At 39.6% G+C, this 27,886-nt stretch overlaps 1 protein-coding gene across 5 annotated transcripts in view; it reads left to right on the forward strand.

Moving 5' to 3' along the window:
* Nucleotides 1-27,886, forward strand: part of LOC148845230 (protein SABRE-like) — a 124,766-nt gene that overhangs the window by 84,275 nt on the left and 12,605 nt on the right. For all 5 annotated transcript variants that reach the window (XM_088955581.1, XM_088955582.1, XM_088955580.1 and 2 more), the window contains one exon: nucleotides 21,127-21,351. In XM_088955581.1, the coding sequence (XP_088811707.1) occupies nucleotides 21,127-21,351 (225 nt within the window). The remainder of the gene's footprint in view (nucleotides 1-21,126; nucleotides 21,352-27,886) is intronic.

Here is a 27,886-nt window from a genome sequence, read left to right on the forward strand (position 1 = left end):
AAATGCATTCTTCACATCCAATTGGTAAAGGGGCCAGTCAAAGTGAGCAGCTAAAGATAGAAGAACCCTCACAGATGTCATCTTGGCAACAAGTGCAAAGGTCTCTAAATAACCAATCCCATATGAAGGTGAAAGCAAACTGTAAGAAAGGTGCTTGGAAATGCAGTGTGCTATGCACTTCCATTTTCCTTTTCTAACAGCAATAGGAATATCAAGGTCAGGGAAGGATGAAACCAAAGGTGTTGAAACAGTACCTGTTGTTTCTTCTGTGATTGGAAGTGTATGAGGCTCAGGTGTTGTAGGAGAAACAACCTGCACATTTTTGGATCTTTGCCTTTGATACACCTTGGGATTGAGGATAGGACAAGGAGGTAGAGTACTGGGACAAGGAGAATGGAACGACGGATCCACCCTTGATGCATTTGAAGGAGAGGTAGACACATCAAGAGACTCAGCAGGGACAGGAAGAGGAAGAGCAAACACCTGTGACAAATCCTCCCCCTGTGGACAATGTCCTTCTAGAGAGGAACCATAAAAGGGGGAAAGCTCATCAAAGGTGACATCCATTGAGACATACCAATTGCCAGACTTTGGACCAAAACAACAATAACCCTTCTGTGTGGGGGAATAACCAAGGAAGATACACTTTTGAGCTTTGGGTTCAAATTTATTCCTTTGGACACTTGAAACATGAACATAACAGGTGCAACCAAGGACACGAATAGGAAGAGGAAAAAGGTCCTTGTCCGGATGAAGAAGAGTGAAGGGAGACTTAAACCCCAAAACCCTGGATGGCATACGGTTTATAAGGTAAGTAGCAGTAAAAACAGCATCACCCCAAAACCTGGTAGGAACATGTGAGGCAAATAAGATACTTCTTGCAACTTCAACAATATGCCTATTTTTCCTCTTAGCAAACCCCATTATGTTCTGGGGTCTTAGCACATGAGCTTTGGTGAATAACCCCCATGTCAGAAAGATAGCAGGATAGGTTTTTCTCAAAGTATTCTTTTGCATTGTCCGATCTGAAGATTTTAATCCTGGTATCAAATTGGGTTAGAACAAATTCATGGAATTGTTTTACAAGTCTTGGAACTTCATCACGGGATTTCATCAGGAATATCCAAGTGAACTGAGAAAAATCATCAATAAACAGGATAAAATATTTGTAGCCACCCATGGAGGATAAGTGGTAATGTTCCAGACATCAGAGTGCACAATATTAAAAGGAACAGAAGATCTTTTATTGCTCAAAGGATAACTGTTTCTACAATGCTTTGACAATCACAAGACTCACAATGAAGACTGGACAAACTAATTCCTTTAAACAGTTCAGGGAATAGATGACTCAAGGCAAAAGACAATCACACAACATAATCCGACTAACAGACTCTGAAGAGACAGATCCGAGAGCAACATTCCCAAGATGATCAGTGCATTGTCCCGGAGTATCAAGCAGGTATATTCAGTTCGCCTCATGGCCACTCCTAATCACCTTCTGAGACTCCAAATCCTGAAAAACACAGTAGGAAGGAAAAAATGTTACACAACAGTTTAGTGGCTTGGTTAAACTACTCACAGACAATAGATTTGTATTTAGTTTAGGTACATGGAGGGCAGAAGGTAGGAACAAGGAATTCGTAACCTTGATGGTTCCCTTACCAGAGATAGGGGCAAGTGAACCATTAGCTAAAGTGATTTTATCACATCCAGGAAGTAAGTCATATGAAACAAACAAGGTAGACAAATTGGTCATATGGTCAGAAGCACCTGAGTCAATAATCCAAGGGATCTTGAGATTACCTGAAGTGGTAGCATGATTGGCAGAAGCCCTTATACCTGAATGAGCAAATGCTGAAGCAGTAGAATTTCCTAAAGGGTTGGAATGAGAGGTCACATCACTCAGCTGACTGATCATCTTCCCAAACTTTTCATATTCTGCTCTCAGGGCTGCCAACTGTGCAAAAGCAGACATCTCTTCACTATCTAGCCCGGCAACTACATTTGCACTTCCTGATCTTTTACTATCATGTTTTTTCTGAAACCGAATAGGAACAAGATTAGGATGTAATTTCTAGCACTTGTCTTTGGTGTGTTTCGGCTTCTTGCAGTACTCACATATAACTTCTTTCTTTCCTGTGCCACCAGAAGTTCCAGCATTCCCTTTAGGTTTAATCCCCATATTGGCAAAGTGATCATTAATATCAGCCCCTTGAACCTGGACAACCCTTCTGCTCTCTTCACTACTCACCAATGCATAAGCTTGTGACAAAGAGACACACTCCTTGGAAAGAATATTTTGTTTTGTGATATCATATCCTGGGTTTAGTCCAGTTAAGAACTCAAATACCTTGTTCCATTCAACCAATTTTCTGTAGATCTCTGCATCATTGGTGGTGTCCCAAGTTACAGCTTTTATTAGGTCAATTTCTTGCCATAGGGACTTCAGGATTGAGAAATATACAACAATAGGTTTCTCCCCTTGCCTTAAATTCTTTACATCACTTCTCAATTTATATGCCCGTGATACATTGAGTTTTTGGGAATAGGTTTCTGCAACACTGTCCCAAATTTCTTTTGCTGAATTCATCCATAGGTAGTGTTGACTGATTTGTGGCTGCATTGAGTTCACAAGCCACCCAATGACAGTGTAATTTTCTTGCATCCACTTCTCATAGGATGGATCATCTTCTGGGGGAGCCTTCTTACTCCCGGAAATGAACCCTCACTTTCCTCTACTACATACATGAATCTTTACTGATTGTGACCATGCCAGATAATTAGTTCCATCTAGTTTAATTGTGGTCACAGTCAATAAGGAATCACTTGGAGTCCCCTGAACCAGTCCATATTCAGCACCACTTTTGTTTTCAAACTCTGAGGAGTACATCATGTAAACACTCCAAATATGATTTCAGATGACTTCTACAAGTATACTAAATAAGGACAAGCAATAATAGAGTTCAGCCGACCACAAGAAGGCAACACACTGATTTCAGCCGACCACAAGAAGGCAACACACTGAGTTCAGCCTTCAAGAAGTAAACAGAAACTTCTAGGCACTCAGCCAAAGTACCTTTTCAAAACTGGACTTCAAGGTAAATACCACTTGGTATTGCTGAAATAGCCCTTTTTACAAACACAGTGTGGGCAATAGAGACAACCCCACTGTCAAAAAGAAAAACAGGCCTCAAGAACAGTTTGTACAGCCCCCCAAAAACAGCCAAGTATAAGTAACAATCCACAGCCTTGTTACAAGGATATTTTGGCAGTTTTAACAGTCCAAGAAGGAGTGAAAAACAGCCCAGAAATTTCTGGGTTAAACCAGATTCAGTGGCAGCCGAAGGTAGTACAGAACAACCAGAGTTTTCGGACACTTCAACAATCCAAACACATTCGAAAACAATACAGAACAACCAGAAGAAAAGTGAACTCAGAAAACTGAGCACAACTTACAGTTTCGAGCTTCAAACCAGAACCGAGCTGTTCCCCTTCCCCTTTTTGTCTTTTCTCTGATTCTTCCTAACCACCGAACCACTTCTCCAAGAGATTCGAATCTTGGGCACTTCCAATGACCTCCAAGAATCAGGCAACATGAGTTAAGCTTCCAGCCCTAGGATATTGAAGTTCAGGTATGCTCTGATACCATGAAGAAAACTGAAGAGAGGAGAGCTGAGAGTTCGGAAATGAGGGTCTGAGAAGAGAGTTTCGAACTTACTCTCTCTCAGTACCCTAACACTATTTTATTTAGATATATTTGAATAATTACAAGGAGGCCCTTAGTTGGGCAAGAGTTTACAAAGAACTTAATATTGATAGGATGGGCCCAGAATAAGGCCCATTACAGAAAAGAAACGTAAAAAACAAGAATAAACAACCTATGGGCCATTCGGCCCATCTTCACTATAGTCCTCACCAACAGTCTCTTGAAGACCATGATTTTTCTCTATCAATGTATCTTTTGCTCTACTCCTTGTCATATTTACCTCTTCTAGTAGATCAAGTACATACTTTCTTTGACATATATATATGCCTTCTTGTGACCTTGCAACTTCAATCCCAAGTTATCTCAAATGACCTAGATCTTTAATCGCAAATTTAAATGCCAAGAACTCCTTCAATATTTTTATCTCTTTTGGATCATTTCCTATGATCACCATATCACCCATATAAACTATGAGAGCTATAATCATATCACCCTATTTCCTTATGAACAAAGTATGATTAGTGCCACTTTGGGTGTATCCCACTCTCTTCATAGCCCCACAAAATTTCTCAAACCAAGCTCAAGGAGGTAGCCCATATAAGGCTTTCCTTAGTCTACACACCTTTCCTTGAAAGTCATAGTCAGGTGTAGGATTCATAAACACCTCCTCATGTAGATTTCCATTCAAGAAAGCATTCTTCACATATAATTGGTGTAGCTCCCAAGAGAAATTTGCAGCTAAAGACAATAGAACCCAAATCATGTTGAGCTTGGCAACCAAAGCAAAGGTCTCCTTGTAGTCAGTCCCCTCCTTTTGAGTAAACCCTTTTGCCACCATCCTAACCTTGTATCTTTCAACAGTCCTATTGTCCTTAAGGGACACCTCTCCTAAGATTGCTGACATGTTCTTCTAACAGCAACACAACTGCTGTCACCAAAGAAAATGGTTTAATACCTTGCTGATACAGAGGCGGACTGATTACAGCCCCTTGCTGGACAAACAGCAACTCCTGTAGCCTCCCTACACCTTCCAGATGCTGAAAAAAAAAACTTCACAGTAATCGGCTGCACTTGGAAACTTTACTCCTGTAATCAGATGCACCGGAAACCACCCTCCAGGTTAAAACTCTCTTTGGTCCCTACACCCAAAAAGAAACCCTAGATACAGACCTCTTTGTAGTCTACGATCAGACCTAGGGCTTCTTCATAGGAGCCAGAAAATGAGAGAGAGAGAGAGTAGCAGAAAAAGAAGAAAGAAAAAGGACTAGAAACCACCAGCAGTCAGGCCGATTAATGTTCTGATGCCATGTTTGTTGATTTGATTTGCTAGAGAAGAAGAGCAAGAAGAGAAGAGAAGAGTGTATGGGCAGCAAAAGAGTTCTCAGCCGGCCCTAGAAGTTAATTTATATTAACATTTGAATATTACAACCAATGGACTAAAATGCCCCTGATTATTGATGGGACACCTAGAATATAAAACAATAAAACCAGTTCAGGTCCAATAACTAAAGGCGCATAACAGTGTAGAGAGCCCAAAACATAAATAAGACAAATATACCCACTAAGACACAGCCACTTGTTACAAAACTTTTCTTCTCAAACTATCCAGAAAACAGCAGATCTTGCATATCTCCATAACATTTTACCCCTCTTCTTTGACCCCCTGACAAAGCAGGAAGTAAACAAGCTTTGTAAATTTGGTGGGGGATCCACTTGCAACCAAACAAAGAGAGACACCAATCCAAAATTGCTAAAACAAAATGGCAGAAGATTGATAAGTAATAGCAGGTCTCACCATTTGCCTACAAAGGATGCACCAATTCAGAGAAAAACACACAAAAGGTCTTTTTCTTTGAAGCAAATCACAAGTGTTGCACCTTTCCAAGAAAATTTTCCAACAAAAGGACCTAATCCTTGGAGGAATCAGTTTACCCCAAACTTATTTAACTAGAAAAGATTGTCCAAGGCCAACAACGGGCTGAACTAGAGCTCTAAAGAAGCATGAACAAGAAAAGACACCAGTGGAGGATAAAGTCGAGATTTGGTTATCCACCCTTGTGGGACTGGGATCTAACACCACCCCTTCCAAGATTTGGATCAAGGCCGAAATATTGTTCAAATTAGAATCTATGAGATCCCCTTTAAAGCCCAAAACTAGAGTGGGAAGGAAACGTACTCAATTTTAATCCTCGGCAAGGAAAACAAAGAAAGGAATTGTTCTTTCAAAGAAGAGTCCCCCACCTAGGCATGCTCCCAAAATTTGACCAGATAACCAGAGCACGAATCATACCTAATAAAAGGTAAGAAGGAAGGTAGAATTGCGTGAATATATTTCCAAGGAGAAGCTCTTGTGGCCCTATCCAATACTCCCACATCCTAGCCATTAGTCACTTGCCCAAGAACGCTAAGAATTACCTTGGCCCACAGCTTATCCTTACCCACTGGCAATCTCCATAACCATTTTCCCAATAAATCCTCATTTCTTTTTTGAATGTTTCCTATACCTAAAGCCCATTATTCTTACTTCTAGTACCCACCTCCAACTCACTCTATGATCCCTTTTCTCTTCTGCTAGTTCCCATAGAAAATCCTTCGTTAAGCGAAATGCACTAGTAAGTTGGATAAAATGGACTTTACCAAAGTAATCCTCCCATCCAAGGAAAGATAATTCTTCTTCCAAGAAGCTAATTTCTTTGTGAATTTGTCAATCACTGGGTTCCAAAAGTTGTTTCTCAGATTGTTTCCCATTGGTAATCTCAAATAAGTGAAAGGTCAATGAGATACCACACAGCCCAAAATCTCTGCCCTTTTTTCTACCTCCCTCTCATCCATATTAACCCCAACCACACAATTCTTGTCAAAATTTACCTTCATACCTCAAATAATTGGTATTGGTTTTTCATTGCCATCCTTTATTTATTTATTTTTTAGCACACCATAATGTGATACTAAATGTAATTGCAGAAGTAGAAGGAATGTCTTCTTATATGCTCCAATCACTTGCATATCCTAACTACACTTTCCTCCAAATTGAAATTCATAGCAAAGACAACCACATATTGATATTCGGAGTAAATACTTATCTATTTTAGAAAATTTGGTTATTCTTAATAATTATGTCTGAATATATTTCGTTTGCATGTAGTGATTTTTATGTTCCTTTCAAAGATAGAACTTGGGAAGTTCAATATTGATGGCTGAAAAGCTAATTGTTTCATCATGCTTAAAAAATAATGTGGAAAGTTGTTTTCTTTCTTTTGAAGTGATTCGTATTCACCTTATGCTTTTAATTCTTTTTTGGTTTGATGAAATTTACCTTTACCATAAAAAAATGGAATATGGAATCAAATAAACTAGGGAGATTTTCTTCTGTTTCCGGCTTTTTTTGGGCATAACCATTTGGTTCACCAGACTTCATTCATTTCCATTTTTTTTTAAACTGTATTACTAATGCAGATTCCACTTTCATGGTATGATTTTACTGTGTATTTCTATCTTTTTTCTTGCAACACTCAGTTCTACATTCGTTATTGTCCTTCTGATGGTTATTTTAGAAATTTATTTCCATATTCTATACCTAAGTGACCAGAGCATGGAGTGAAAGATCCTCAAATTTGAAGATGTATCTATTTTACCTAAAAATAATTGAAAATATATGAGGTATAATAGCATCTTTAGAATTCCTAAAATATAAATAGTAATGAAAATCAGTAAGAGTAGAGGTTCCAAAATTGTCTTTTCAATAAGAAATTCACAGTTGTATAAATTGGAGAAAATGATTTGTTAGGTTTATGGGTATTACTTTTATCTTTCAGTTTGAAATTTCATTAATACTCTAAAAATGGGGTGAGAAAAGGAGAAAGAAGGGGATGCACAACTACATACTTCTACAAAAAAAGATAAAAGAGAAAGAAGGGAGGAGAGAGAGAATTATCCTCTATAGATGTAGGTTTTGCACAAAAGGGGCCTTTACTTGGTGCAATGGTAAAATCTTAAGCTGGAAAGCATGATAATGTGGTTCAAGTATGAGAATAACTCAATAACCACTTTCTCCAGAAAATGCCAAAGGTTAGGTCTATATCTAGTCCACCCCTGCTAAGACTCTGGATAGTTGCAAGTTGCAACCAACATTGGGTAATGGCCCTAGAGCACAAATTATCATTGTTATCTTTGGAAACTCATGAACCCTTGCATGTGTGCACAGAATGGGGCATTATATTCCATACAATTTAGGGTTTTCAAACTATATATTTCTGCCTGGATGACACATGGGTTGTACTTTGTAATGGTCCTACCTAGTGATATAATAAACTCATATCACTTCTATGTCAAGTTTTTTTATCATTGTATCTTCTAGTATTTCTTCTTCCAAATATGTGTATTTGTATGTATACATATGCTTTAAACTATTCATATTGTCATCTGACTCATGAATTGAAACCAGTAAGTTTTTCAAATTATTTGCTCATAAAAAAGCCAAAAGTTCAGTCTAATCCAGTCCATAGCTCCCAAGACCCAAGATATTAGGACCAACATTAGGTAATGGCCTTTTAGTCTTTGAAACTCTTGAAAGAATATATTTTATTGGGCCAATGTTCTTGTGGATACCTTAGCCAAAAAAAAAAACGTGATTAACAATTTATTTGAGGTAGGAAGTATGGAGATCGTATGGAGCCTAATATTCAAAAGCCTTTTATTGCAAAGGAAGATACAAGAATACTTGTGAATGCCAAATTTAAAAGCCTTAGAAAGAGGCATTCATGGATCTTGAAATGAAGACCAAACAATATGGATGGAGGACCCAAAGGAATATTTTAAGTAATATGATTCTATAAACATGTGATCTTTCTTGTAGGTATTGAAAATTTTGGAGATTACCCAAGCTAAAATAGTGGTTATTCAAGTTGGTAAGGGTCTACTTGAGCTTAGCACTTCTTGGATGATAAGCGGGAAAACCTAACTTCGGAAAGAGAATTACCAAGCCAGAATTTGAACATTGGGCAAGGGATCTGTGAGACGAAAGTGGTCAATCACCAGTCTTCAAACCAGGATACTTTAGGAGGGGAAAAATGACAGAGCTCCAGAAGTATTAATGAGTGTGAATCAAGCGTAGGTTGCTCCATGCAAAACCCCACTCTGATGTCGAATTGTGAAACCCAACCAATTGTTGAGTCTCCTTCATCTTCAGTTCCCTGTAAGCTTATGCTTTCAGGTTCTGGTACTAGCCTTTGCTCTACCCCTGATGTTTGTCTTCCAGATCCTAGACCTGTATCCTTTCCGCTTGCCCATGTTTTTGAAGGTGATAGAGTAGGTGGTACAGGGAATCATAGGAGGAAGTTGAGAGAGGGGAAAAGGTATGGAAGATAATAATGGAAGAGTGGAGTGAGTTGACTAGAGAAGGAAAAGGAGAATCAGAACAAGGAAAGCTGGATTAAAGTAGCTAAAGAAGAGGTAGAGCATGAGATGTTGAGGGAGAGGCCTGGAGAGGAGAACAGAGAGAGAACCAGAGAGGAGAACAGAGAGGAAACAGAAGTAGGAAAAGAAAAAGAAGAATCTCTAGCTGAGTTTGTAGGAAAGCTAGGGTGCAAATTAAAAATCCGAATGAGCTGAAAGGGTACTTGAAGACCAAAAAAAAAGAGGGCAAGACGAGAAAAAGAAAGTTAAGTGAAGCTAAGAGGTTGAAGTTGGATGTAGAAGGGAACAAAGAGTTTAGTGAAAGCAAGGGTAGGGGAAGAAGAGGAGGAAGATAGGGTAGAAGGCCTTAGGGGGGGGGGCAACCTAATTTCAAGTAATGAAGATTGTAAGTTGGAATGTAAGAGGCTTGAGGAACGTAAGAAAGAGAGCATTAATAAAGGAGGTACTAAGGAGAGAAAATCCAGATATTTTCCTAATCCAGGAATCTAAGCTCATGACCTTTGACAGGAGGTGGGCTAGAAGTGTGTGGAGAGAAAATGACCTCAGATGGGCAATAATCCCCTCTTGGGGCTCCTCTAGAGGGATAGTTACTTTGTGGAAGGATGAAGTTGTGGAGGGAGTTGAAGAATTAATCGGAAGATTCTCAGTTTCTGTCAAATTCAAACAAGTGGAAGATGGGTTTGAATGGGTCCTAACTAATGTTTATGGCCCTAATGGTTACAGACAGAGGACTGAGTTATGGGAAGAACTGGAAGCCATTAGACTGTGGGAAGGGCCTTGGTGGATTTTAATGTAATTAGATTCAATGAGGAGTATAATAAGGTGTGCCAAAGAAATACCATTAGCATGAGGAAGTTTAACGAATTTAGTAGTCTTTTTCAGCTCAAGGAACTGAATCTCTTACATAATTGTTTCACCTGGTCTAATCTCCAAGCTGAACCAATCTGCTCAAAACTAGACAGATTTCTTCTCACTGCAGATTGGGAAGAGCAATTGGGGAGAAATGGTGTCAAGGGCATTACCCAGAGTTACTTCTGACCATTGGCCAATTCAGATTAGCAAGTTTGAGCCTGGAAACAAAGGACCTTCCCCCTTCAGATTTGAGAATATGTGGCTGCACCACCCAGGCTTTAAGGAGAAAGGAAAGGAGTGGTTGAATGAAAGTAACCCAAGGGTAAATTGGGAAGGCATGAAATTCCATTGGAATTTAAAAGAATTGAAATTGAAAATTAAGGAATGGAATATTCTTCAATTTGGGAGTTTAGAAGAAAGAAAACAACAGTTGATAAACCAGATTGAGGAATTAGATGCAAAGGAAGAACTAAGTTCTTTTGGAGAAGTTGATAAAGAGATGAGGTGGGAGTTGAGGAAAAACTTGGAGGACATCCTCTTCAAAGAAGAAATTAGCTAGAGGCAAAAGTCTAGACATAAGTGGGTGAAGGAAGGAGACTTGAATACAAAATTCTTCCATGCCATAGCTAATGGCAAGAGGAAGAAGAACTCCATTTCTAAGTTGGTGGTTGATGGTACAACTCTCTAACTCAGCAGACTGAGATTGAAGGGGCTTTTGTGGAACACTTCAAATCTGTTTTTAGAAGGCCCCTGAATAACAGGCTACAGATTGAAGGTTTAGAATGTCCTAGGCTCCCTGGAGAGTAGAAGGTGGGGTTGGAAAGAGAGTTTGAGTTGGAAGATACTTGAAGATATTCAAAGATTTTGAGGGCTGCCATCTTCTCTATTGATTATGGATAGATCTAAAGCTCCAGGTCCCAATGGTTTCATGATGGCCTTTTATCAAGATTGTTGGGAGATACTTGAGGATATTCAAAGAGTTTTCTCTGAATTCTTTGATAGAGGGGTGATTAATCCAAGTCTGACTTCTACTTTTATGGCGTTAATTCCAAAAAAGGAGGGAGCTTGCCACCCAAAAGAGTCCAGACCCATCAGTTTGGTGAATAGCCTCTATAAAATCATTGCCAAGGTCCTATCTCGAAGAATTTGAGAGGTTCTCCCCACAATCATTTCCCCCAATCAAGGTGCTTTTGTGAAGAATAGACAAATTGTGGATCAAATCTTAATAGCAAATGAAAGTGTGGAAGATTTAAAAAGAAGTGAGAAGAAAGGGTGGGTGTATAAATTGGATCTTGAAAAGGCATATGACTTTGTAGATTGGTCTTGTTTATCGGAAGTCCTTAAGTGTCTCGGTTTTGGACAAAGGTGGTGTAATTGGGTGAAAGGGTGTATTAGGACTTGCTGTTACTCCATTCTAGTGAATGGTAAGGTGATAGACCACTTTCTAGCAACTACTAGGGGTATTAGGCAAGGGGACCCCCTTTCCCCCTTCCTATTTACCTTGATTGCTGAAGTCCTGGTAAGACTTATTGAAAGGGCATGTTCTAGGAGCTTGGTGAGAGGTTGGAGAATTGGAAGGGATAGTGTTCTAGTCATACACACAATTTGCGGATGATACAATTTTTTTCTATGGTGGGGATGAGATTAGGTGGGCTAGTAATCTCAAGCAGGTGTTCAAGGTGTTTGAACAAGTGACTAACCTTAAAGTTAATTTTGATAAAAGTTGCATGATTAGTATCAACATGAGTGTGAGATAAGTGGAAGAAAGGGCTTAAATTTTGGGATGTGAGATTGCGCAGTGGCCATTGAAATATTGGGGGCTTCCACTAGGCAATAATCTGACGAAAAGGAACTTTGAATCCAGTGATTGATAGATTCACCAACAGGTTAGCTTCTTGGAAGAAAAACTACCTATCTTTGGGTGGTAGGATAACTCTGATTAAGTCCACATTGGTTAATCTCCAAGTTTACTTCCTGTCTGCGCTTAAAATTCCTGTGGGAGTGTGCAAAGTTTTGGAAAAATTAATGAGGGACTTCCTATGGCAACCAGGGAAGGAAAAAAGAGATCATAAAGTTAGGTGGGATATTGTTACCAAATCCAAAAGTGATGGAGGGCTCGGATTGGGTAATTTACAGAAAAAGAATGAAGCTTTATTGGGAAATGGCTTTGGAGATTGACAAAGTAAGGGGATAATATGTGGGCTCAAGTAATTCTAAGTATCCATGGGCAAGCAGCGGATGGATGGGATGTGGGAGTCTCATCGAGGGCTACAAGAGCTTCCCCTTGGAAGTCTGTAGAGGAGATGGGCCGAATGGCCCATAGACTGTCACTTCATGTTATGTTATGTTTCTCTCTGTTATGGGCCTTATTCTGGGCCCATACTCTGTAGTGTTCTGTTTTTTTGTATTTTTCTGCCCACTCAAGGGCCTCTCTGTAATTTATCAAAGATTAACTTAATAAAAGAGTATTAGAGTGTTAGAGGGAGGTTATGTTCGAACTCCTCATCCTCTAACTCTCCTTGCCGCAGCTCTCTCTCTCTTTCTTCTTCTCTAATCTTCTCTTGTTAGTTTTTTTCTGGTTTTCTAGCACAGTCCCATACTTCTAGGACTGTTTTTCGACTTGGTATCAGAGCGGGTCGTTACTTGGCGTGTCCCTCATGTGGTTCTAGTTCAGCCAACTGCATGAGGAGGTTCTAGGGCTGAATGTTTACAATCATTCGCCTGGTTCTTGGAGCTCATTGGAGGGTGCCCAAGTTTCTATACACTTGGAGAAGGGTTCGGTGACCAGGAGGAATCAGAGAGCAAGTTTTTTTTCAGCCTGATTTGAAATCAGAGAAAAGGGATTTCGAAGCTAGCCCAGAGACCAAAGAGTTCGGCCTGGTTTGAAATTCAAACCAGAGATACTGTAAGTTGTTTTCTCAGTTCTTTTCTGAGTTATTTTTGTTATTTGGGAGGACTGCTAAAGCTTCAAAGCACACCTCCATTCGGCCCACTGTTGCTGGACTGATTTCTGGGTTATTCTGGAAGTGTTGTTCGGCTGTTATTGGGCCTCCAAACTGCTGAAAAGCTGATTTAAATTAAGTGGTACAAGCCTCTACTTTAGTTCAGATGCTTCTTGGACCTAGACAAAGTGTTCTTGAAGTGATTTCTACTTGTTAACAGTGAAGTGTTGACTGTTGCATACATAGTGTTTGTAAAAGGTCCTCTTAGGTACTGTGGAGTGTTTTTTTTTTTTTGTTCTCCTTGGGAAATTATTGTTGGGAACCAAGAATACATATTGTTTGGAGGCCTGTTGATTGTTCCTTGAAGGCTGAACCAAGGTTTCTTCTCTTTGAAAGTGCTGCCACCGAACTTGGTTGTCACGGCTGTCAGTTCTGAACTGAGTTTGTGTGTTGTTGTGTTTGCTATTATTTCAACTCAATCTGAGTTCTTTGAAGTCAGATCACTTTTAAAGGCTTGCCGAAACCCTAATTGAAGCTGTTACATAATGGACTTCTCATAAATTGAGAACAAGAGCATTGCTGAATATGGACATAATTCGGGAACTACAACTGATTCCTTGTTGGCTGTAACTACAGTTAAATTGGATGGAATCAATTATTTGGCCTGGTCACAATCCGTAAAAATTCATATTTGCAGTAGAGGAAAGTGGGGGTTTATCTCTGGGAGCAAGAAAGCTCCCCCAGAGGAGGATCCCTCCTATGAGAAATGGGTGCAGGAGAATTACACAGTGATTGGGTGGCTTGTGAACTCAATGCAGCCACAGATTAGCCAATATTACCTGTGGATGAACTCGGCTAAAGAAATCTGGGATAGTGTTGCAGAAACTTACTCCCAGAAGTTGAATGTTGCCAGAGCCTACAAACTGAGAAGTGATGTGAAGAATCTAAGGCAGGGGGAGAAGTCACTTGCAACATACTTCTCAACCTTGAAATCTCTATGGCAAGAGATTGATTTGATAGAGGCTGTGACATGGGATACCCCCAAGGATGCTGAAACATACAGGAAATTGGTTGGAAGGAATAGGGTCTTTGAGTTCTTGACAGGGCTGAACTCTGAATACGACATTACAAAGCAAAACATCTTGTCCAAGGAAGATGTTTCATTGTCACAAGCATATACTTTGGTTAGCAGTGAAGAAAGTAGGAGGCAAGTGCAGGTTCAAGGAGTCAGTATCAATGGTCATTTTGCAAATATGGGAATTAAACCCAAAGGGGTTATAGGAGCTCACAATGGCACAAGAAGGAAGGAGGTGGTGTGTGAATATTGTAAGAAGCCGAAACACACAAAGGACAAGTGCTGGAAAATTGCATCCCAATCTTGTACCTATCAGATTCCAGAAGAAGAATGATAGTAGAAAGACAGGAAGTGCACATGCAGCCACAAGCACAGATACAAAGGTTGAGTCTACCAGTGCATAGTTGGCAGCCATGAAAGCTGAATATGAGAAGTTTGGAAAGATGATCAGCCAGCTTGAAGGTGTAATTTCATCATCCATCCCTTCTGGAAGTCTAGCCACCATTGCATTTGCTCACTCAGGTATAAAGGCTTCCGTTAACCATGCATTCACCTCAGGTAATCACAAAACCCCTTGGATCATAGACTCAGGTGCTTCTGATCACATGACCAACCTTTCCACTTTGTTTGTTTCATATGATTTACTTCCTGGTCGTGACAAAATCACCTAAGCTGATGGTTCTCTTGCCCCTATTTCTGGCAAGGGAACTGTCAAAGCTACAGACTCCTTACTCTTATCTTCCACTCTTCATGTGCCTAAATTAAATACCAACTTATTATTTGTAAGTAGCCTGACCAAGTCATTGAATTGTTGTGTAACCTTTTTCCCTTCTCACTGTGTGTTTCAGGACCTGAAGTCTCAGAAGGTGATTGGGAGTGGCCATGAAGCGAATGGAATATACTTGCTCGACACCCCTGGCCAATGCTTTGATCATCCCAAGAATGTTGCTTCTGGTTCTACTTTTTCAGTCTGTTAGTCAAATTATGTTGAGTCATTGTCGGTTGGGTCATTTACCTTTTTCTGCTTTAAGCCATTTGTTTCCAGAACTGTTTAAGGGAGTCAGTGTGTCCAGTCTCAAATGTGAGTCCTGTCAGTTGTCAAAGCACTGTAGAAAAAATTACCATGTGAGCAATAAAAGATCCTCTTTTCTTTTTCATATTGTGCACTCTGAAGTGTGGGGGCCTTACCACTTATCCTCTATGGGGGGTTACAGATATTTTATCTTGTTTATTAGTGACTTTTCTAGATTCACTTGGATATACTTAATGAAATCTCGGGATGAAGTCCCAAAACTTGTGAGGCAATTTCATGAGCTTGTTTTAACTCAATTTGATACCAGAATTAAGGTTTTCAGATCTGACAATGCAAAAGAGTATTTTGAGAAGAGTTTATCCTTGTATCCCTCTGACATGGGGGTTATTCATCAAAGCTCCTGTGTTAGAACCCCTGAACAAAATGGAGTTGTTGAGAGAAAAAATAGACATATTGTTGAAGTTGCAAGGAGCCTTTTGTTTGCCTCACAAGTTCCCACAAGATTTTGGGGTGATGCTGTACTTACTGCTACTTATCTCAAAAACCGTATGCCATTCAGGGTTTTAGGGTTTAAATCCCCCTTCTGTCTTCTTCATCCAGACAAGGATCTCTTCCCAATTCCTCTTCGTGTGTTTGGCTGTACCTGCTATGTTCACATTCCAAGTGTGCAGAGACATAAGTTTGAACCGAAAGCCCACAAATGCATCTTCCTTGGTTACTCCCCCACACAAAAGGGTTATTGTTGTTTTGATCCAAAGACTGGCACCTGACATGTCTCTATGGATGTTACCTTTGATGAACTTACTCCTTTTTATGGTTCCTCTTAGGAAGGACAATGTCCACAGGGGGAGAGTTTGTCACAAGTTTTTTCCCATCTCTTCCTGTCCCAGTTGAGTCTCTTGGCAAACCTGTATCCTCACCAAATGAATCAAAGGAGGATCAATCACTTCATACCTCTTGTCCTAGTGCCCCTATTTCTTTACCTCCTCGTCCTATCCATAATCCCAAAGTGTATCAAAGGCAGAGATCCAGGAATGAGCAAGTAGTTTCCCTTACAACAGATGAGGCTCATACATTCCCAATCACAGATGAGATAACAGGTACTGCTTCAGCTCCTTTGGAATCATCCTTCCCAGACCTTGATGTCCCCATTGTTGTTAGGAAAGGGAAGCGGAAGTGTACTACACACTGCATTTCCAAACACCTTTCTTATGACTTGCTTTCTCCTTTATACTTTGCCTATCTCTCTTTTGTTGCTTCTAACCCCATTCCTAGGTCTGTCTCAGAAGCCCTTGGGATTCCAGAATGGAGAGATGCCATGGAGATCGAAATGGATGCTCTACATGCAAATGGTACTTGGGAGGTGGTGGATTTGCCTGAAGGGAAGGATCCAGTTGGGTGCAAGTGGGTTTTTACCATTAAATACAGGGCTGATGGAACTATTGAGAGGTACAAGGCCAAACTTATTGCAAAAGGCTACACATAGACATATGGGATTGACTACCTAGAGACTTTTGCCCCTGTTGCCAAGATGACATCTATGAGGGTTCTTTTATCTCTGGCAGTTCACTTTGATTGGCCTCTCTATTAGTTAGATGTAAAGAATGCATTTCTGAATGGTGACTTACATGAGGAGGTCTACATGTGTCTTCCTCCAGGGATGTATGGGAAAGATATGCAAGGAAAGATATGTAAATTGAAGAATCACTTTATGGTCTCAAACAATCTCCTAGAGCCTGGTTTGAGAGATTTAGAGCTGCACTTGTTAAATTCGGCTATGTTCAGACACAGTCAGATCATACTCTATTTGTGAAGAAAAGTAGATCTCTAGCAGTGTATCTCATTGTGTATGTTGATGACATTATAGTGACTGGTGATGATGCCTCAGGCATTCTGGCCCTTAAGTCTTTCCTCCGTATAGAATTTGAGATTAAGGATCTGGGGGAGTTGAGATTCTTCCTTGGCATAGAAGTTGCCAGATCCAAGGATGGGATTCTTATTTCCCAAAGGAAATATGTTCTTGATTTGTTGTCTAAAACTGGAAAACTGGGTGCAAGACCAGCTGCAACTCCCATTGATATGAGTCACAAACTTTCAGCTTCGGATGGAACTTTGTTGGAAGACAAAGGGGTCTTTCAGAGACTTCTTGGGAAGCTTCTGTACCTATGCATGACTAGGCCAGATATTCCGTATGTTGTCAGTTGCATTAGCCAGTTCATGTATGCTCCTAGAGATACTCATATGGTAGCAGCAGAACGGGTTTTGTGCTATTTGAAAGGCTCTCTAGGAAAGGGAATTCTATTTACCAAGCATGGTTATCTGAAACTTGAAGCCTATACTGATGCTGATTGGGTTGGAAATATTGATGATAGAAGATCTACTTCAGGGTATTGCAGTCTGGCGGCTGGTAATGTTGTCTCTTGGAGGAGTAAGAAACAATCTATTATGGTCCAATCCTCTGTAGAAGTAGAGTATAGAGCCATGGCACATGGAGTCTCGGAATTGTTGTGGCTAAGATCCTTAATGGAAGAACTTGGGATTGATCATGACAAACCCATGATGTTGTACTGTGATAATCAGGCTGCCATCAACATTGCTCACAAGCCGGTACAACATGATCGAACCAAACATATTGAAGTTGATCGACACTTTATTCGAGAAAGAGTCTCCTCCGGTGAAGTGTGTCTTCCATTCATTACTTCTGAAGGACAATTGGCTGACTTTCTCACCAAGGGCATTTCCAAGGCAAGGCTTCATCATGACACTGGCAAGCTGGGCATGATTAACATCTATACTCAGCTTGAGGGGGAGTGTAGAGGAGATGGGCCGAATGGTCCATAGACTGTCACTTCATGTTATGTTATGTTTCTCTCTGTTATGGGCCTTATTCTGGGCCCATACTCTGTAGTGTTCTGTTTTTTTGTATTTTTCTGCCCACTCAAGGGCCTCTCTGTAATTTGTCAAAGATTAACTTAATAAAAGAGTATTAGAGTGTTAGAGGGAGGTTAAGTTCGAACTCCTCATCCTCTAACTCTCCTTGCCGCAGCTCTCTCTCTCTCTTTCTTCTTCTCTAATCTTCTCTAATCTTCTCTTTTTCTGGTTTTCTAGCACAGTCCCATATTTCTAGGACTGTGTTTTTCAACTAAGTCAATCAATGCTATTTTACCCTCATTCCTTCCACTCATCAGGTATGACGTTTGTTTAGGTAATTCTGTGAAATATTGGGAACATACTTGGGTAGGAAACTCACCTCTGAAAGAGCAATTTCTAGCTTTGTTTTCCCTCTCGAGTTTTAAAGATGAACCTGTTTCCACCTTTCTATCCCCTACTTTGAACCTGGGTTTTAGAAGGGCCCTTAGAGATTCCAAGTTGAACACCTTTTCTGATTTGCTTAAGATCCTGGATGAGGTGGTTATTGATCCCTCTAGAAGGGATAATAGGATTTGGGTTCCTTCCCCCTCAAGTGTCATTACTTGCTCTTCCTTTTTCAAAGAGTTAGCCCAGTATCAACTGGCTTTCGGACACACTTTTCTAGTCTTGGAAATTTGGGGTAGGCCAATTCCTCCCAGAGTGGGTTCTTTTTGCTAGGAAGCATTCCTAGAAAAATTTAACACTTGCGACTTACTTCAAAGGAAAAGGCCATATTGGTGCTTGTCCCCACATTGGTGCATCCTATGTAAGGAGAATGGTGAGAGCTGCTATCACTTAATGGTTTCCTATCCTTTTGTATCAGAAATCTGGTGCTGGTTTTTTCACTCTTTGGTTGCAAGTGGTTCTCTCCTCCATGTGTGCAGAGCTTGTTTAACATTACGTTAGTGAGAGGGTTAAAAAAGAGAGGTAAATTTCTGTGGAGATGTGTAAGAGCAGCAATGTGTTGGACAGTGTGGGAGGAAAGAAATCAAAGAATCTTCCTTGAAAAAGAAAGAAATGAGGAAGCTATCATTGAAGTGATTTCTATTAGGGTGGCTCATTGGGTTAAGACCTTGAAGCTTTTTGAAGATTACACAGCAGGAGATATCATTAAGAACTAAAGAAGTGGCTTGGTTAGCTCCCTTGAAAACTACCCCTTTTCCAATTTGGGCTCCTCCACCCTTGGGTTACACTAAATTGAACTTTGATGGAAGCAGCTAAGGAAACCCAGGTCCTTCAGGTATAGGTGGAGCTTTCAGGGATGAAGAAGATCAAATTATTGCCATGTATTCAGGGCCTATTGGGTGGGGGGATTCTCTGAGGGCTGAAATACTGGCAGTCTTGGAAGGGATTAAAAGAGCACAGCAGCTGAATATCAGAAAGCTGGTGGTGGAAGGTGACTCTAGCTTGGTTATTAGGTGGCTGCAGAAGGAAGACTTCAGTTTGTGGAAATACTTAAATGAGAAAAAGAAAATTAAACGTCTGATTCAAAACATGGAAGTTCAGTTTCAGTGGACTAAAAGGTGTGCCAATTCCTTGGCAGACTCTTTGGCTAAGCAAGGGGTGGGAAGAGCTATTCTTTTCTGGAAGCTTTGTAATATGAAGTAAACTTTCAGGGAGGGTTAAGAGATTTTACCCCTCCTTCCTGTTGTATCATCCTTTTTAATCTCTTTATTAATAAAAGTTTCTGTTATCTACCGAAAAAATGGCTAGCACTTTTTTTATGTTGTTGATTGTACACATGGCTTCAAATGTCGCTAATGTCGCCCGACATATGTCAATGTCGAGGCTCACTGACATGAAAATGGATGGTAATATAAAATTTACATTATTTCGGTTGACATTTCCTATATTTCAGAAATGTTGACCAAATCGGTCCAAATAACCAAAAAAAAAGACAGTTTTTCCTATTATGTCAACTAATGTACATTAATAATATAATATATTAGTATATTATATTATTATAATACAGTATATTAATATAAATTAATCCATTAATAATTTCTATTTAATATTTCAAATAGAACATTTATAAAAAAGAATTAACAAAATATAAAAACAAAAGAATAAATTAATTACTGTATAATATAAAACATAAAATATTTTTCAAGTTATAAAATATTAACTAGTTAGTATTTTTTTAAATATTTATTAAAATCAGAAAATGTTTATTAAATTTTATAATAAATCATATTCAACATTTAATATAAAAAATCATAATAAATTTATTAAATTTTATACTAAATCATAATTTATTATAAGTTTAGTATTAAAAATCATAATAAATTCATTAAGTTTTATAAGAAATCAGAATTTACCATAATCTTAATACTACAAAAAGGAGAATCGGTTTATTAAATTTATAATAAAACAAAGTGTATTATAACTTTAATATTTAAAAAATCAGAATCAATGTATTTCTATTTAATAGTGTGAAATAAATATATTAGAATTTATAATAAATCAGAATTAAAAATAGGAAAAGAAAATATCAGATAACCTTGTAAAAACATCAAAATGCATAATAAATCAGTAAATCGTCATTTACTAATTTGTTATTGATCTTAGTTTCTTAGCTTTATATAATGGTTGGGAATAAGATAGTTGTCTAGAAATATGTTTTGAGGCTTCTTTTATCATTTTACAAAATATCACTGCATATTTCCACATATTTCATAATATTTCCACAATGTCTCTAATTTTTACAATATTTCCCCTCGACATTTCCGACATATGTCCTATATTTTGGTAAGCGACATTTCCATCGATATTGACATTTTAAACCTTGCTTGTGCAACAGTGTTTTGGATTACTTCTCTTATATTTTCATGGGGAATCCAAGGCTTCCATATATGCCTCATCAGGTGCACTAAGAACGATCCAGTCCCATTTGAAGAAAGAGACTGGATGTTCTGGAAAATATCATTTGTGATCTTTTAGGTTATATAGGAAGAAGGGATGTACTGATTTTAAAGGAACCTTAAAATTTCTTGCTCTGATAAGCATAGATATTTTCTTCAGGATCACAGAGTGAGCTTTGGTGTTAAAAGGATTCTAGGACATGAAACAGTTAGGTTTTCAATGTACTTATGTATGTATCTCTATAATTTAGTGTCATCTATAACTTGGTTGTGAGACATAGAAGTTTTCTTTCATTAGGTATTTACATCCTAAAAAAAATAAATTTTTTCAGGTTCAATTCCTGAAGAAGGAGCTTGGAAACACTCAAAAATCTCGTAAAGGAGCATCTGTATCATTAAGGATGGCTTTGCAAAAAGCTGCACAAGTACGGTTGATGGAGAAGGAAAAGAATAAAAGCCCTTCCTGCGCCATGCGTATTTCTTTGAGAATCAATAAAGTGGCATGGAGCATGCTTTTGGATGGTAAATCTTTTTCTGAGGCCGAGATAAATCACATGGTGAGTTTATATAGATGGAAAAAGAATGGCTTGTTGTATCATTTTTCTATAATTTTTTTATAGTAAAAATAAAATTTCAATAAAAAAGAAAAATATTACATCCTATGTGTTAACAACTGTTATTTTTCCTATGTATAGTACCGGAGGGGTACTATTGTACTTTTACTCTTTTTTATTTTAGTTGCTGTCACCCTAGTATATATATTAAAAAAGCTGTGCAGCCAACAGTATCTTTTCCTCTCAGTTCTCTCTTCTCTCTTCTTCTCTCTCTTTTCTCTCTTCTTCCATTCTTCTCTCCTGCATAACATGGTATCAGAGCGGGACTATCAGATCTGAAAGGAAAAGTCGAGTGAACAGTTTTTTTTCTTCTTCCCAACAGATTTCCAGATCTGCCGCCCTCATCTGCTGTTCGGCTGATTGAAGATCTCACACATTGAAGTAACGTTACTCTCTCTCTTACCTTTTTTTTCTGGTCGTGTGCCAGGGCAGAACCTGTACTAGGTCTGCCAATTGGATGTGAGGTGATCAGCACCTCTTTCTTTCCTTTTTTGTGGGGTCGACTGATCGCTGTGAAACTGTAGGTTGTGAGGACCTTTTTGTGTGCTGCAACAGAAGCTTTTATGGTGAACTGAGGGTCAGAAAGTGACCAGTACCTCTTGTGTGCTGCAACAGCAGCTTTTATGGTGAAGTGAAGGTCAAAAAGTGACCAGTACTTGCTGTAACAGCAGTCCTGTTGATGTGTAGGTCAAGAGATGACCTGTATGCACTGTGGCAGCACTTGTGTTGAGCTTGTAAGTCAAGGGATGACCTGTTAGTGCTGTAACAGCACCTGTGTTTTTACAAAAGGAGGTGTGTTTCTGAAGAAAAAAACAATTTGTTCCCCCCTTAGTGTTGAATTTCTTTAAGGCTGTGTACCCCATTTAAGAGTTGTTTTTGAATCTGAAATCATGAGTGGTGATGATTTTGCTACATCCGGTGTTTCCTCAATGTTGAATGGAATGAGTGGGGGTGTGGACCTATCCTTTCCCATGGCTGTTATTCCTCTTGATGATTTAAATTATTTAGAATGGTCAAAAGGGATCAAGTTGTACATCACTGTAAGGGGAAAGATAGGTTATATTAATGGGAGTATCAAAGAACCACATTCTGGGATGCTGAATATGACAAATGGAATCAGGAAAACATCATGGTCATGTCTTGGCTTTTAGTTTCTATGCAACCTCAAATAAGAAGGAATTTCATGTGGGTTGAAACGGCAAATGAGATCTGGGAACAAGTAAAATCAACATATTTGGAACTGCGACACTATGCAAAAACCTACTAGCTACAGGCAGAATCGTCTATTTGTAAATAGGGGGAGAGGTGTCTATCTGTGTACTACTCAGACTTGACCTCTGTCTGGAAGGAGTTAGATCATTATCAGAGTGTGGACTGGAAGTGTGATGAAGATGCAAAACTGTACAAAAAACTCATCTCCCAATAGAGAATGTTTGCTTTCTTACATGGTTTGAACCCTACATATGAATCTATCAGAGTCTAGATCCTAGGTAGCAAGGATCTTCCATCAGATCAGGAAGTTTATGCTCTTGTATAATCATAAGAAAGCAGAAGGAATTTGATGAACGGTTTTGGAGGAGATGTAGTTGCGTTGGCAGCGAAAGGGAGTGTTACTACCGGTGGGGGCAATACTTCTAAGAAGGGAGATCTTTAGAAATATATGGATGACAATGACAAACTGTGGTGTACTCATTGCCAGAAACCCCGACACACCCGAGACACATGCTGGGATCTTCATGGGAAGCCGAAATGAGTTCAAGATCTGAATAAAAAGCAAGGTTTAGATATGAATAAAAAGTCAGGACAGCAAGGTACAAGAAAACACACTATGGCAAAAATGGCTACTCAGAAGAATCAGCCCCCCATTCATACTGTGACTCAGACACATCCATCTGGATCTGACCCAAGGGAGGATATTATAAATTCCTTCTGTGACCATTTAGAGCTCTATGGCAGAGCGATTCATCAGATGTATGCTCCTCCCTCAACTTCATTTGCGTTTACATTAGGTAACTCTACCACAGCTTTCCTTGTTGCTTCTCATAACCCTGACACTCCCTGGATCATTGATTCTGGAGCATCAAAACACATGACTGGTACGTCTTCTTACTTTCAAACCTATCACCTTCTTTCTAGAAGAGACAAAGTGAGACTAGCTGAGGGGTCATACACTACCATAGCTGGTCAAGGAACCATTTCTCTCCCTCTCGGCCTTACCCTCTTTGATGTTTTACATGTTCCGAAATTTCCCATTAATTTGTTCTCTCTTAGTAGTATTACTAATTCCTTAAACTGTTCAATGACCTTTTTCCCTTCTTACTGTGTGATCTAGGATCTGGCCTCAGGGAGGACGATTGGTAGAGGATGTATGGTTGATGGACTTTACATGCTGGAGAAAAAGGCTGGTCTTCAAGTCACAGAGTCTAAGAATCAGTCCTGTAAGAGTCAAGTTTATTTATGGCATTGTCGTCTTGGTCATTTATCTTTTGAGTCTTTGAAAGTGGTGTTTCCAGGATTGTTGTAAGTGTATGTTTCAAATTTCTCTTGTCAAACTTGTCAATTAAGCAGTGTAGAATTCATTTTCTTTCAAAAAATAATAAATCTGAATTTCCTTTTCACATTGTTCATTCTGATGTGTGGGGCTCTGTTACTTTACCATCTGAGAGTGGCTACAAGTATTTTATTACCATTATCGATGATTATTCTAGATATACATGGATATATCCCATGCGAACCAGGGATGAAGTACCAAAAATTATCCAAGATTTTCAGTGGATGGTCTTCACCCAATTTCAAACTGAAATCAAAATTTTTCAGTCGGATGATGCCAAAGAGTATTTTCATAGTAATCTCACGGAATTTTTTGCTTCATGTGGTTCACTTCACCGTAGCTCTTGTGCCCGAACACCATAACAAAATGGTGTTGTTGAAAGAAAGAACCGACACCTCCTTGAAGTGGCCTGGGGTTTACTACTCCATATGAATGTCCCAAGACGCTTTTGGCTTGAGGTTGTCCTTTGTGCTACCTACCTCATCAACCCTATTCCCTCTCGTTGGTTAGAGTGCAAAGCCCCACACCAGCTTCTCTTTCCATGGATGTCTCTTTCTTTGAGAGTGAGCCTTTTTCCTTTGTTTCTCCTCAGGGGGAGAGTAGGAATGAGGAGAAACTGATTCAGCTCTCTCCTATTCCTGATCCTCCTCCTTTTCGTGTCTTCTTCCGTCGTCACAAAGGCCAACCAAATTCAAGAGTTGTGCGGAATCCAAAATCTGTACCTCCAATGCCATTAAACTCTTTGGGAGCGAATCATACTCACTCAGGTATCTTGGTTCTCATTGATCTCCCTGACCCCATTGCAATTGATACCACTGTTGCTAATGACCTTAACCTTCCTATTGCTCACAAGAAAGGTGTTAGATCGTGCACCACTAAACACCCCATTTCCCACTTTGTTTCCTATGAAAATTGTTTCTACTGTTGCTACAGTAGTCCGAACCAGAAAGGAGAAGAAGAAAGAGAAGGAGAAGAAGAAGAAGAGGAGAAGAAGAAGAAGATGAAAGAACTGTCGAACCTGATAGCTAAACCCTATCAGTTGACCTCTTAATAGTGATTAGGCTCTAATTAAATGTACAAGGACTAAACTGCCCCTACTTAAGTATGGGACAGAGAACCTCTAATAAGACTGCCACATAAGCTCATAACTTAACCAAGGTGAGTTGACTAATCTACCCTTATTCGGCTAACTCTAACACTCCCCCTCAATCTGGAGAATATATGTCATATAATCCCAACTTGTTACATATATAGTTCACTCTCCCTGAGCTTAAGGCTTTTGTAAACAAATCTTCCCACTGATCAACTGAGCTTACATGTTCTGTGCTTATCTCTCCAGTAAGAACCTTCTCCCTCACAAAGTGGCAATCAATCTCTATGTTCTGTGTTATCTCATGAAAAACAAGGTTGGATGAGATATGGAGCGCAGCTTGATTGTCACAGTACAACTTCACAGGTTTATCCATGTGGAACCCGATTTCTTGTAGGAGATTCTTCAACCACACTAATTCACATGTAGTGTGTGCCATGGCTTTGTACTCGGTTTCAGCACTGCTTTTAGCCACAACCATCTGCTTTTTACTCTTCCACGTCACAAGATTTCCTCCAAGAAATGTGCAGTTACTTGTAGTAGATCTTCTATCAGACACAGAGCCGCCCAATCTGCATCCGTGTACCCAACTACTTCAAATTTTCCTCCTGGTTTATACAATAGCTCACAGCTCGAAGCTCCCTTCAGATAACTTACAATTCTAAGAACTGCATCCCAGTGAGATATACGAGGGTTCTGCATAAATTGGCTCACCACACTGACTGCAAAGGAGATGTCTGGTCTCGTGATAGTCAAATAGTTCAGCTTCCGCACTAGTCGTCTATACCTTCCAGGATCATCAAATATTTCCCCTATATCACTGCTCAACTTAACATTTGGTTCCATAGGAGTCTCAGTCGGTTTTGCACCTAACAGTCCTGTTTCGTCCAATAGATCGAGAACATATTTTCTTTGGCACAGGTTTATACCTTGTCTTGATCTAGCAACTTCTATACCCAACAAATACCTTAATGTCCCAAGGTCTTTTGTTTGAAAATGGTTTTGCAAAAAGACCTTTAGTTTGTCGATCCCCAATTTGTCACTGCCAGTTATGACAATATCATCCACATAGACCACTAATAAAATCTTTCCAGCTTCTGAGTCATAGCTAAACACTGAGTGATCAACCTGGCATTGTTTCATTCCAAAATTCTTCACCACTTCACTAAACTTCCCAAACCAAGCACGAGGCGATTGTTTCAACCCATAAATTGCCTTTTTCAGTCTGCACACCTTACCAGCCTCCCCCTGAGCAACAAACCCAAGTGGTTGCTCCATATATACCTCCTCTATAAGGTCACCATGAAGGAAGGCATTTTTTATGTCAAGTTGAAATAGGGGCCAATCATACATAACTACCAGGGAAATTAACACACGGACAAAGCTAATCTTAGCCACTAGAGAGAAGGTCTCCATATAGTCCACTCCATACAACTGTGAATAACCTTTAGCAACAAGTCTGGCTTTCAGACGCTCTACACTACCATCTGGCAAGTATACACCCATTTACAACCCACAACATGCTTACCAGGAGGAAGAGTAGTGAGCTCCCACGTGTGAGTATGCTGAAGAGCAGAGAGTTCCTCCTCCATTGTCTGCCTCCACCCAGGTGAACTAAGAGCCTCTTGGACATTGTTAGGTATGGAAATAGATGACAATAGTGAAACAAACTGGCGATGTGAGGAGGAAAGGTGAGATACTGAAACAAAATTGGAAATGGGATGGAGAGTAGAACTACGTTTACCTTTCCGTAAGGCAATGGGTAGATCAAGTCCTGAGGGTTCAACAACAAAAGCAACGACAGGATCCGCAGACAAGGTAGAAGCTGGAGGAGGGGCCGGTGTCATTCGACGTGTATACACTTGCCGAATTGGTGGTCGTTCAGTAGGGATCTGCACTGGATGAGGTGACGAGTCAACTCCAACAGGAACACCCGAAATGGGATCACTGACCGGAAGAGAAAGAGGAAGTAAAGGTGAAGACGAAGATGCTTCAGTTCCTGAGAAGAAGGGAACAGACTCAAAAAAGGTGACATCAGGACAGGCATAGCACTTCCGAGTAATGGGATTGTAACACTTGTACCCTTTTTGAGTCCGAGAGTAGCCAAGAAAGACACACTTAATGGAACGTGCATCCAATTTGTCTATTCCAGGACTCAGATTGTGAACAAAGCACACACAACCAAAGATATGAGGTGTTAATGGAAAGGGAGACAAGGTGGGGAACAAGATAGAGAAGGGAGACCGACCATGAAGAATAAAGGAGGGCATCCGATTAATGAGGAAACACGCAGTAAGTACAGCATCACTCCAAAACCGTTTAGGAACACTCATATGATGAAGAATAGACCGAGTTGTTTCAAGGAGGTGACGGTTCTTCCGTTCAGCCACCCCATTTTGTTGAGGAGTGGATGCACAAGAAGTTTGATGAATGATGCCATGCTATTCTAAATACTGTTGAAAGGAAGTTAGAAAATATTCACGACCATTATCTGAACGAAGAACTTGATTGGAACACCAAATTGTGTACGTATTTCAGCATGGAATTTTTGAAAAATGGAAAATAATTCACTCCTTTCTTTCATTAAATAAATCCATGTCATTCTTGAACAATCATCAATAAAAGTGACAAAATACCTGTAACCATTATAAGACTCTATTTTGATTGGGCCCCAAACATCTGAATGGACCAAAGCAAAAGGACTCAACATACGACTTTCAACTCTAGGACTAAAGGAAACACGATGATATTTCCCAAACTAACACGACTCACACTATAACACTGACAAGTGACTCAAAGACGGAAATAGTATCTTGAGTGCCTTGAGAGAAGGATGT

This window comes from Nelumbo lutea, chromosome 7, assembly GCF_056320005.1.
Source record: "Nelumbo lutea isolate HS-2025 chromosome 7, American lotus-T2T, whole genome shotgun sequence".
Taxonomy (NCBI): Eukaryota; Viridiplantae; Streptophyta; class Magnoliopsida; order Proteales; family Nelumbonaceae; genus Nelumbo; species Nelumbo lutea.